The sequence below is a fragment of the Carassius gibelio genome, chromosome B5, assembly GCF_023724105.1.
Source record: "Carassius gibelio isolate Cgi1373 ecotype wild population from Czech Republic chromosome B5, carGib1.2-hapl.c, whole genome shotgun sequence".
NCBI classification, from domain to species: domain Eukaryota; kingdom Metazoa; phylum Chordata; class Actinopteri; order Cypriniformes; family Cyprinidae; genus Carassius; species Carassius gibelio.
The window spans coordinates 22,838,250-22,851,171 of record NC_068400.1 but is presented as its reverse complement, the minus strand read 5'-3'; the positions used below and the strand labels follow the sequence as shown (position 1 = coordinate 22,851,171).

Genomic DNA, 12,922 nt, shown 5'->3' with positions numbered 1-12,922 from the left:
ATTTTACATGCATCACTACTTAGACATTACCAATGTATCATTATCAAATCAACTTAATAATTGCGTATTACTAGCACACTCTAATTTATTATGTAATTGAATATTTGGTATTATCTATATTTATGTGCCCTATGTCTGCTATGACAGATGAGTCAGGATGTTTTTTCTCCCTCTTCACATAATCATCTGATATCCTTATATCTGGGATCTTTGCTATATTCATCTTTCACTTGCTTTGAGTACAGTGACGCTGTGTACTTTTACAAATGCCTTCAAAGCTATATAATAGCAAACTACACAAAATCTAAACAAAAATGACATTAAAATATAAAGATTGTTTAACTTATCAAATTACCATTTATCTCTTAGAAACGTGTCAAATTTTCATGATATACATATATGGGTCATTCAGATTATTCATTGCTATATAACACTTTGTGACAGTTTATTGCTGTATTTCTCAAATGTACAGGGACAAAGTCTGCTGCCACCTTTTAGTTAAAGCACCAATGAATGAAAGACAAACACTTCACCATTAACATCTTTTATTGCATGAACATCTTGAACAGATTGTAAACTTGTGCGTTGTTATACAGTCTATGGTTGTAACAGAAGCAAACAGAGAATTTTTTTTTTTTTTTTTTTTTTTAATGTACTTCAACTGGACATGCTCTGTCCAAATTCTGTCTAATGTTATCATTTCCCTTTTTATTTTCCCTTATTATTTTAAACAGTTAAAGCATTTATCTGAAGCAGTATTCATAGAGAGTTTCTGGCTCTGAGTGTCTTCTCCCAGAAAGAGCGGATAGCATCAAGCAACATCCATGCTTAAAACACTTTGGACGTCACCATCATTGTTGCACTGCCCAGGAGCCCAACAAACAGAGAAGAAAAACTGCAGAGAAAATACAAAACTCATTTTAATTAGAAGAAAAAGACAAGAAAAGGAGGTGTTAAAGGGATTGTCCACCCAAAATTTTAAATTCTGTCATAATTTACACATACTCATTTTAACTTAATTTCTCCTTTGGAACACAAAAGATGATATTTCAAAGAATTCTGGTCACCACAAAGTTCCCACTGACTTCCACTGTATTTTTTATTCAATCCATGGAGGTTAATGGGAACCAATAATATTTGTTTACCAATATTCTTTAAAATATCTTTCCACCACAAAAAAGAAAGTCAAACATGTTTGGAACGAACATGTTTTTTATGTGTGCATGGCTCTTTGTCAGATTATTCTCACCTCTATGATCAGTTCATGCTCATTTCCCCATGGCCTGCTCGATGGCAGTCACAACTGCTTTGAACTTTGAATCTGAATCAACAAATCCATCTCCATTCTGTCAAAGAAAATATTGGTCAAATGTAAGACATCACAGATGTACTTTGCCATATTATATTTTAGTAGCACACTGGTCAATCAAAAATAGTGTTCTGTGCAAAAGTTAAGAAATGTAACGAGGGTTACGAATGTAATTGCTGTTCTATGAGTTCTGGATGACCGCCAGAGGCAATGCATCACACTGAATGTTTTCTCATCACTAGGGATGTGACGAGATCTCGTGGCATGAGAACATGGCGATATCCTCGCAAAACAATCTGCAGTGTTTATATTACAGCTGCATGATTAATCATTTATAGAAGCATTTATTTGAAAGAAAATAAAGTAAAATTTTATTAAATAAGCAGTTAACTCAAGCTTAAACATTCCACGGTGTCAGTGTTGCCAGGTAAGATGTTCTAAAAAGTCTATTTCAAAATACTACACAAACATCCCGAGCTAATACACAGCTGATTCCTTGTGATTTTTATCACTATATTGAGATTTTTCTTCTACTCTTCATTGCATCGCTTCCTGCCTTGTGCACCTGATAATCATTTTTTTTAACTCATTTTTCTTTTAGAAATGATACTTTAAGAGCACATAAAAATGGCAAACTATTTTAACTGCGTGTGCCATGCAAATTGCGTTATGATGTATTATAATTACGTCATGATGCAGAAAGTGTTTAAATTAGTCTAACATGACAGTGTTGTCAAATCGTATGATTTTTCGTTGGTCAATTTTATTCTAACACTATTTTAATCAGTTTGATGAACGATCAGTGCTAAAATTATGTTAACTGTCAGTAATTATTTAGCTTAAAGTCACCATGAAATCAATTTTACAATTTTTTAATGGAATACTGCAGTGTTTATTATAAATAATTTATCCATGCACTTCATTATTATTTTTGAATTCATGTGCCCTCATTATCTTTAAATAAAAAAAATGAACATCCCCTCCGTCTCAAAACGACTCATTGTCTCAGACGGTTGGTCTGGGAACGCCCCGGGAACGCCCGGTCACGTGATGTGAATTTAGCTCGTGGGGGAAAACATTGCCTTGGTGCCAATTGAAATACATGGGACAATCATGCCAAAGAGTTCCTGTGTCGTTTTCTGTACCTCCAATAAACTAACAAATTATTAATTAAAGTTCTACATCCTTCCTAATCAACATACAGAACCGTAAATTATGACAAAATGGCTACAAGCAATAAATTGTGAGGATGATCAAGGGAAGTTGTGGAATCCCAAGACTAAGCATGTATGTATGTGCAGTCTGCCTTTAATCACAGGCAGGCTACGTTAACATTGTGTTCATTATAACGTTATCAAAACTGTGTAAGGTTGTTTCAGAAAGTGGCATGCATATATAATTAGCCTTATTCTACCTGAAGCAAAACTATGTAACGTTAGCCTAGTGTCGAACCTAAACTCGCATGAAAACACGTCTGCTAAGAGGTGTAGTCTAAGTGATACCACTAGAAAAGACCAAGGATTTCCGTATACCCACTTAAAAAAAGCGTAAGGATACGTAACAACTTGGTTTTGAACTTTGTGTGAACTTTTACACTTTCATTCATAAATTCACCCGTCTGTGACATGGATAGAATCGCGGAATCCAGTCACAAATGGACCTGGACAGAACATCATGAAATATGGCTATTTTTAAATGAATACATCTACAGTAGGGCTGTAAAATGAATCAAATATCGATACGGACTAGTGTATATGAATATTAAAGTTTAAAGAGACTAGAATTGTTCTACGTGTCTCTGGGAATGAGTGCTCAATATGTGCATTTTTTTCATTCAAATACACACGATGTTTGCTGTGTTTTCTCCCACGCCGACTCCGCCCCCAACTATGACTAGATGCCGACTGTATGTATAAGCTGTGGTGTAAGGGCGGAGCTATTGACGTGTCAGATTCCAGGCAGTCTAAATTGTAGATGGCAAAAATGCTTCTGTAAGCTTTTTATATTTATATACAGAAAATTGAATATAGTTAACTTAATTTTCTGCAGATATCAGCATGAATACATTTAATAATCATTTTATACAAGTTTAGTAAAGCAACAAGTGACTTACATTGTAGACATAATATTGCTTGTTTTTGCTAAATTTTGCTATTAAAAATAGTTCCAAACAAAGAGCACCGTTTTGCATCTCTGAGCAATGGACAGTGTTTACTTATTGAATGAATCAACGAATTGGTTGATAAAAATTATTCAGGGATTCACTCATTAACACCTCAAATGCTTTGTTTCTAAACAAATCAGCCATTTAAATGAATCTGTTGAATCTCAATGGCTCACTCAATAAGTCACTTGCTGCCACCTACTGGCGGTTTTAATTTCTACAATTTTTTTAACGCATAAATAATTTCAAATATCACTGTTCAACGTTTTATGTTAAAAAGGAAACATTATTTGTGCGTCTGTAACTGCAGGTTAAATGCATCCATGTCCCCTCTGAGATACATAAACTGTAAATATATCTAAATTCTATCTAAATGCTATCTGAATGCTATAATGCAGATTCCAGACATGTTGTTGCATTCAAGCAATTGACGCTGAACTGCTGCTAACTACTACTGCTGCTTTTGAAAGTGAAAGTAAAATGCGCATGACTATTTAAAGTGAAGGAAAGCAAAGAAAAAGGGTGAAATTCAAACAACCTTAAAATGAACAATTGCTTTATGCCGAATTGTTGCTATTTCAAAGCGAAAGTAAAATGAGCACACCACTTTTACTAGCTATTTAAAAAGCGAAGGAAAGCGAGGAAAAGAAGGAAGACTGTAAAAACTGTTATCTTTAAAAGGGAAAAAAGTGAAAAAAAGATTCCTTATTACCTTTTTTGAGTGCACCAACTTTTTGTTTACCTCCACCTCAAACCACCCTGTGCTTGAGGGTGTGCCCTCACCGGTCTGAGGAAGATTAGAAAGATTTTTATAAGAAAACGATACGTTGAGCTTTTGTAGATTCAAGTTATCAATGCATGTTTTAGTTTAAAAATTACAACGTTATAAACAAATGACAATAATAAAAAAAAACACATACAATCTCAAGTTCCCCTGGGAACTCATCCTCAAGCAACGTCTTGAGTTTGATGAACTGTTCACAAAACAGAAGAGACAGACATCATATAGTTGGACAAGATTCTCCAACAAGTTATGTTTGTTGTTGAGTTGATTATGTGGGTAAATAAAACTTACCTTGGGCCTGTACCCTCATCCACCACTAGGAGATGACAAACACACACACACAAACAATTATTTAAATAACATTCACCTCATTGGTCAAACAGTCATTTGCATAGTTACTATGTTTTTTAATCTATCCGTTTCTGAAAAGAGAGATCCAGTGAATAAGGAATGCATTTATTAAAGATTAACCTAACGGATTCCAAACTTTTAATATACAAGACAAGGCTCGCCAACAATTAAAGAGAAAAAGATTCGATCTATGCTGGAAACCAAACAATGCTGCTAAACAGAAACGCACGGGTGTTCCTGAGCAACCAGAACAACAACAGCAACCCTGCCTGTTCATGTCGTGATTGTTGCCTGGCAAAAGTTAAAAGAGCTTTAATCGATTTAGTTTTGTGTTTGTTTGTTTGTTTGTTTTTTTCGAAAAAGCTCAATTTCGTAATAGTTTAAGTCGGTCATATTGATTCTTAAAAACGTTAAAAGGCGAATAGTTTAACTGAGCCTCAACAGTGAGGCAAAATAAACAGCACAACAACCTACCAGTAAATTATATGAACTTTGACGGTCATGATGCTGTTCTTGACTGGATCAAGCGGTGGTTGTGTTGTGGCGAATGCAGACGCTGAACTGAGCGAATTACTTTCGCTTCTGGAAAATAAATGCTATTTCCTGGACTGTTATGAAAGATTTGAGGCGGAGCAGGTGGCGCAGCTCTCGCGAGATTTCAAGTGGCGCAGCTCTCTCGATCTTATGTAACTTACTTACCAAAAAGGACATTTTCAGTAGTTATACAATTATGTCAGTTTATTTGCAATCATCCGGTCACTTTCTTAACAGGCAGTTTAGGACATTTTATTCTGCAGTAAATGGACGCGACTTGAAATTATATTCTTCAGTTCGGTTTCCTGAATAGGTCCTTTGTACATGTGATAGTGATCAGTCATTATTACATAAATACCATACAAGTTAAATTACTTTTGGACCAACAATTTCTTGAATTAAACAAAATTTTACTTGACAAATAGTATTTGAAACCCCATATAAGGCACCTTTAAGTGTTGACATTGTGCCTCATAGCAACAGTCTCGAGGGAGTTTCTGCAACTAGCCAAGCAGGTTTCACAGAATAGGCTGTTCCCTACACTTAGGCAATCTGAAACATCACAACAACTTGTCTTTTGAGATTTTTTCTTATGGAGGATTTATACATCCAAACTTTGCAAGCAATAAGTGATTTTAGGTATTATAGGAATGAATACATTTGTTTAATATTATTAATTACTTAAATGTTGAATAATCACTGTTATCATAAACATTAAGACATGCAGACTAATCATTATTGTCTCTAATCTCTGTTCCAGAGTTCTTGTGCTGTCTTTTGGATGGTGGCACCAGTTGCGCAGGTAGCTCATGAGGGAGCCCGAAGCCCTCCAACTTTACCTCAATGAGATGGCCGGCCAAAGCAAACTCTTCATCATCTAACATGCCATCACGGTCCACATCTGCGAGCTTCCAGATTCGTCCTAGAACTGAGCTGGGTAGATGAGTGCTCATCATCCAGCCCTTCACTTTAGACCCACTCAGCTTTCCCTCATGAGGCGAGAGGCTGTAAAAGATCTCATCGTACTTTGGTTTATATTTTGATACCACCCATTCTTCATCCGAGACATGATCATTTCCTTCATTGGATCCATAGTTATTAAATGGGTTCCCCCCAATAAAAGGTCCCATTTGTGACCCTAGAAAAGGTCCTCCTTGCACTAAAAGTCGGTCAGCTGTTTCTTTTTCTTGGTGCAGAAGAGGCATTAGCTTGGCTGTGTCAGTGTTTAGGAGCTCATCCAGCTCTGCTAAGAGCTTAGGCTTGAAGGCTTTAAACTTGAAATCATGACTCATGAGTCGCTCCTGTGTGGGAGGTAAGAATTAAGAAGCTTATCAGACAGATATCATATACGTTTGCTCAGTTTAAACTCATACATATAGTAGTGGCAGAATATGGATTTCATAATGTGCATGCTTGATTGTAAAGTATCTGGACACCTGCATCTTGGCACAATCTGGAAAATCTCCAGGTGAAATCTGATATCTCTGTTGGATTCTTGAATAGATGATAGGAAGGTCATAGATTAGATCTCTCTTCTTCTTTTCTCTGCAGAAAACTAAAGGCATTTCTTCTTTTAGAGAGCTAATGATATAAGCATGGGCCTGTGGGTGAGGAAAACAAATAAGAGAAGCCAGATTTATGATTTCAATTGACTAAAACAAAAGAAGCATGTGGATGCTGATCGATTTCAATCACATGTACTACATTAGACACAAAGTCTATTTTGTTTTCCCAAAAGGAAACCTTTCACACATTTCATATGTTGTGACCTTCAAGAGAATCACATTTGTATTTTCAAATAAAAGCACACATTGTTTAGTAGAGAAACGGCATATTAAACGAGATGGAGAAATAATTTTAATTCTGTCATTTACTCTCCCTCATGTCATTCAAAACCCATAAGACTTTAGTTTATCTTCAAAACAACAAATGAAGATATTTAAATATATGTAGAGATATGTAAGGATATAAATGTTAAATATACACAGCAAAACAATCTGAGTGAAATTAACTCTGCTGGGAGTACATGTGAGACCACACTCAAGAGTGTGAAAGTGTTAAAATAGGAGTGTTAAATTAACACTGAAGCGGAGTTAAAGTTAATTAGATAATTAAGTGATTAATTGAGTGATGATTGACCATTATTGATGGTACCTGATGTTAACATGCAGAATCAACAAATACGAAAATCACTATTTTAATGGTGTCACCATTATAGTGGTCAGTGTTTGCTTTAGTTGGGCTCTTGACCCCTAAAATGTTAAAGTCAGATTTTCATTGTCAGTTATAACTTAGTTATAAAACTGATGGACAAGCAAAGACTATTGTTGTTCATGAATTACTGAGTTAAAATTACATTGTTGATTATTGCAGCACTGTGTTTCTTCAACAACTTATTTCCAGCATTTTAAATACAATCCTGAGGAATTTCGTGAAAGTTGTTTGCTCGAAAATCTTTCAAAAGGAGTCTTTTAGTTAGACATGCAAACATCAAGAATCAACCTGTGAATCTCAACAATGGTGAAATTCCAAAAAGGATGTTGCAGTGCATTCTGGGTGCCACCTATCAAAATTCATCCATGACTCCCATGATGCATTGCGGCATGAATAAATTAGTAGCTGAATTGTTTCAGTAAATTCCTTTGTTCTTACTATTCTATTTTTGTTTTTTTATATGTTACTTTTAGTAGTTTGTTTTCTAATGTTTAGAGTTGTTCTGAATATGCTGTTTGTCACCGTTGTTGAGAATCCTACACTAATCTTTGATGTATGTGTGTGCCTAAAACAAGCTTTTTTTAATTATCAGAACAACTTTCAAAAAATCCTTTTAATTAGCAGGTACTGTACAGTCACAGGGTTGTTATAATCAATGAGGTCAATCAAATCTGTTTAGGCTTTAGTTGATTTTGGTGATTCAGGTAAAATGCCCATGTTATGATTTTTTTTTCTTGTCTGTTTGTTACAATTCAGTTGTAACAGCCAAACCAAATCTCACTTTAAACTTGTAAGGCTCAAGAGCCCAACTAAAGCAAACACTGACCACTATAATGGTGACATAAACATAGTGATTTTCATCTTTGTTGATTCTGCATGTTAACATCAGGTCTCGTCAATAATGGTCAATCATCACTCAATTAATCACCTAATTATCTAATTAACTTTAACTCTGCTTCAGTGTTAATTTAACACTCCTATTTTAACACTTTCACACTCTTGAGTGTGGTCTCACATGTACTCCCAGCAGAGTTAATTTCACTCTGGATTTTTTGCTGTGTATAATTGAATTGACACTCTTATTCACATAAAAACATTACTTTTTTTTTTTTTTTACAGTTTGTTTTATTTAAAACGGGAGGTTCCATTGTTAATTAAAAAAGGTAATAAAGTTTGGTTTAAATCCCATCATGATTTGCTACTTTATCAGTAGTCAGTGTAAGTGGTATGTGGATGTGTCATAATTGTTTTTTCTTTTCTTTTTTCTAGAAGAGAAATACTGTACAATGACAACTTTGTCAACACTAGCATAAAGATGACCTCAAAAATGGTTTGATAGTTATTGAAGTTCACTTGTGATTTCATGAAACCAAATCTCACCCTCACAAGTCGTGCTCGCTTCACCAGATCATTGAGTTTTCTCACTGCAGAATTTCGTGGCAGTTTCTGAATTTCTGCAAAAAGGTCTTCCTCTTCTTGCTCAAACAGTTTTCGATTGTCTGTCATGCGCATTGGAGAGGACCAAAAGGAGCCAACGTAGACCCTCAGAACCTCTGGTGTGCAGAACACCTTGCCGAGTGACCACATGAGTGCGCCATAGACTCGCATCAGCTCCTGGGAGTCCACCATGTCAGCCTTGTTGAGCACCACTCTGAGCTTGTCCTCATTGCCTCGCAATGCCATTATAGTGTGTGAAAACTCATCTGAGATTTCTAGTTTGTGTGCATCACACAAGAGGATGATGCGGTCAACATGCTCTGCAAACCAACGGATGACCGCTGGAAAGTCATACCCTGAAAGAAGAAGAAGATGGTGAAGAAATTCACAGTGTTGGATCAGATATATGAAACACTTCAGTGTCATATAACGCGCACCACAAGGTTCCAAAGGTTTTTTTTTGCAGTGATGTCATAGAAGAACTATGCCAAAGAAGATTTCATTGAATGGTGAAGAACATTTTAATAATCTGAATTACTGTTTCCACTATAAAGAACCTTCTGAAAGGTTCCATGGATGTTCAAGGTTCTCTGTGGAAACACAGCTGCCAAATATATTTTGTTGAGTGTACTTAAACATTAAGTATAAAAGACGACTTAGGTTGCATATTATGATTTGCATGACTTCCAGCACTATTTAGGACACTCTGTACCTCTGCTCATTTGGCGTTTGGCCACAGACAGAATCCCTGGTGTGTCAATGATGCTGATACTCTCCAAGACTCGGTTAGGCAGATGCACACACTGAAACCTGAAAAAGTTTAATTCACATTCTGTATCTTTCAAACTGACATAACATGGGGAAAAAACCCATCCACAGATGCTCCCTTAAAGGGATGCAGTCAGCTGAGCCAAATAATGATGTATTAGTTAATGTTTTCCTCTTTTGGCCATGTCCACCCTTTCACAGGAGTGATTTCTGCTGGCGGAGACATTTTGACTCTTTCAGTCCAAGTTCAACATAGCTTTCCCACTGTGATTTGTATTTCTTCTTATTGCATTATTGCTTCTGTCTCACTCACCGATTGAGGAAGGTTGTTCCAAACGAGCTGAGTTTGCGGAACGGTTTGTCGGGATCAACAGTTAAAGCATTGCCATGAATAATTCCCTCAATCTCTCCATGCATTATGGCAGTGAAACTGTCAGTTGTGGGCTCTGGGCCTATTCGGCTTCCTGGATACTCTTGTTCAAGAAGATATCTGCCGACACATAAGAGACAAATTGGGGTGAAAAATGATCCAGACATTTCTTAAGAGATTACCTGGATACAAATAGGATTTATAATTAATATTAATGCTATTATGAAACCTTCATTTTGTCAATAATTGTAATAATCCAGTGAGATTTTTGTTTGCAGAAGGAGTCTGACAACAGCCAGTGCTCCACACAGAGATCTGATCTCATCATCATCATCAGTTTGTCTGGAATAACATGAAGAAACAGAACAAACTGAGACAGGATAAATCAAGAAGAACTGTGGCAATGTCTCCAAATGTTATTCGAGTGACAGACTGAATAATCATGAGATCTGATCTCTGTGTGGAGTACTGGCTGAAATGGCAAAATGGATTTTTGGAAATGTAAACTGATATTTCCTACTGAAACAACAGCAAAATATAGAAATAACTGACTCAAAACCACCACTGTATAATGCTAGTATGCTTTTACTTTTATGCAGTCAATTGATTAACTGACACGTAACAAACTTTTGAAGTTAATTTGTCTAGCACTTATTATTGTGTATACTGTTCTGAAGCTAGATTTGATTATTGCAGTGTTCACCTGATAAATGTGGTCTTGCCTGTAGAGCACTGACCCACCACTAATATCATGGGCTTGTTGTCAAAATCTGCATCTTCAAGGCTTGATGAGTGGAAATCTGAGAAGTCATAATACTTCTCCAGCGGGAGCAGTTTTTGCCGGTAGAGGGTCTTCAGAGCTTCAGTAACTGTATGAACTTCCTTAAGACATTTACCACCTTTGTTCTTCATTTCTTTGCCAGCCATTGAGCCGTTGCACTTCAGTAGAGAGTTTGCCTTTGTACGTGTGGTTGTTGACATTTAGTTTGTTGCAGGTATCTTGGCATGTTAGAAGGAAGAAATCCCAAGATTATAAACATTGTGGTTGACGTTGACCAATTCAAGACACAGAGCACAGCTGCATTTAAATCAGTCAAAGTCATAAAACCCAAGTACATAATAGTGTAAGAATGACTGCACAGCTTTAAAGTGGTTTCAAAAACTACTCATTCTACTGGCCCAAATCCATCTGACCATATTTTAAACAATGCACTATTTAACTATGAATTATTAACCAAATATTGCATTTAACATCTTGTACTGCATGCTTTCAGAGATCACATTTAGCAAATAAAATGTAGCTGGACTCACTTTGACAGCGCTGTAGAGCTGAACAGATGTGCTCTTAGTGGTTACCCTAGGCACATCTGTACAACAGAGGGGAGTTGCCTGCTCTTTCTCAGGACTCTCTCAGATTTGCCTGATGGGAAGAAAGTGGTCCAAGTGGGTGGAGTGAGGCATATGAAACATTCAGAAATGATAGTGTCATGGCATCTGGTGTCTGGATCTTAGCCTCGGAGCTCAAAAACATGCATGAGCCCATGAATGGGTTTAAAGGACAAAAATGCTGAGGGTGGACACCAGACTGTGGGGATTATTTCAAATTACTTCATAACAGAGACATGCACATCTACATACATTGTTTTGTTAGATTTTTTAATGCATTAAATTGCAAAAACGCTGTTATGTAAACCTTTATAAACAGCAATAATTACATGCTTAGACAATAATGGGAAGCAGATCTTGTTTTAAGATTAAATTTCAAAAGCAATCTATCATTTTTAAAGTAGAATTAGTTCATTTATTTACAATAATGGTTACTGCATGATTAACAAAACTAATCACACACACAATTAAATTAGTCATATTAAAATATAGAAATACCTAAACAAATTATAAACAAAATGCTTAAGCCATATCTGGAGCTCTTACCCGTTTACAGCAAGATGGGATTTTATTAATGGATGCAACGGCAATTGTAGTTTTTCACATCTCTTCTTCCTTTTTAGTAAAATTGCACTCATTAAAAGTTGAGGCATTCAATTTAAGTATTGTATTTGTAGGTTTTAGATGGTGGTAGTTTGTAGAGGTCTATTGTGTGCAGAGATCCAATGTAATATAAAGACAAATCTCCTCCTCCCCAGTAAGAAACTGCAAAGCTGTAAGCATCGCCAACCATTTTCCACGCCTGTTCAACTCTGTTAAACAGTGCGTCCCTCTAGTTCTATCTTCTTATATTATAAGTAATTTACCGAGATATTATAAAGGAGAGGTCTAAGTCTTTTAATTATTAGGCCTTTACTGAGATTATGATGGTAAAAAGATCAATCAGTTGTCACATACTTTACTATCAAATAGTTCTCACAACAGTTCAATAGACTTTGATTTACACTGAACAAAATTATAAACGCAACACTTCTGTTTTTGCCCCCATTTTTCATGAGCTGAACTCAAAGATCTAAGACTTTTTCTATGTACACAAAAGACCTATTTCTCTCAAACGCGGTTTACAAATCTGTCTAAATCTGTGTTAGTGAGCACTTCTCCTTTGCAGAGATAATCCATCCACCTCACAGGTGTGACATATCAAGATGTTGATAAGACACTATGATTATTGCAAAGGTGTGCCAGGCTGGCCACAATAAAAGGCCACTCTAAAATGTGCAGCTTTATCACACAGCACAATGCCACAGATGTCGCAAGTTTTGAGGGAGCATGCAATGTGCTGACAATGTATAAACTTGTGTTTACAAATATGTTCAGTGTAATTTCTCCACATTTATCTGCTACAAATTAAGGTTGCATACAAACTGTGTAAATCAATACCAAGTAAAAAGAATGTTTTTGTTATAACTTCCTCCATGTAAGATGATTTGTGACATTTATGGAAATCATTTTGAACTCTGTAAAAGCATTTTTATTTTTTATTTTTATACCGACCCTCATCATTCCCTTCCACCCATTTCATTTTAGGAATTCCATTGAAAATTG

At 35.9% G+C, this 12,922-nt stretch overlaps 1 protein-coding gene and 1 pseudogene across 1 annotated transcript; both read right to left on the bottom strand.

The window, feature by feature from the left end:
* Positions 1-528: 528 nt before the first annotated feature.
* On the bottom strand, positions 529-5,225 carry LOC127958264 (selenoprotein W-like; annotated as a pseudogene).
* A 103-nt stretch (positions 5,226-5,328) lies between these two features.
* ehd2a (EH-domain containing 2a) lies at positions 5,329-11,413 on the bottom strand. Its single transcript, XM_052557063.1, has 7 exons — positions 11,243-11,413; positions 10,635-10,930; positions 9,875-10,051; positions 9,506-9,603; positions 8,737-9,149; positions 6,579-6,743; positions 5,329-6,443 (listed from the first exon to the last, which is right to left on the bottom strand). Exons 2-7 carry the CDS (start codon positions 10,910-10,912, stop codon positions 5,871-5,873), a joined length of 1,704 nt encoding a protein of 567 aa, XP_052413023.1. The 5' UTR covers positions 10,913-10,930; positions 11,243-11,413; the 3' UTR covers positions 5,329-5,870.
* Between the last annotated feature and the right edge of the window lie 1,509 nt (positions 11,414-12,922).

Coding starts and splice junctions, on each gene's coding strand:
- ehd2a (XM_052557063.1), bottom strand. CDS start 10,912: ATGTCAACAACCACACGTACAAAGGCAAACTCTCTACTGAAGTGCAAC. Junction 10,052..10,634: donor GGCAAGACCACATTTATCAG/GTGAACACTGCA, acceptor ATGTGTCGGCAG/ATATCTTCTTGAACAAGAGT. Junction 9,604..9,874: donor GGAACAACCTTCCTCAATCG/GTGAGTGAGACA, acceptor AAACTTTTTCAG/GTTTCAGTGTGTGCATCTGC.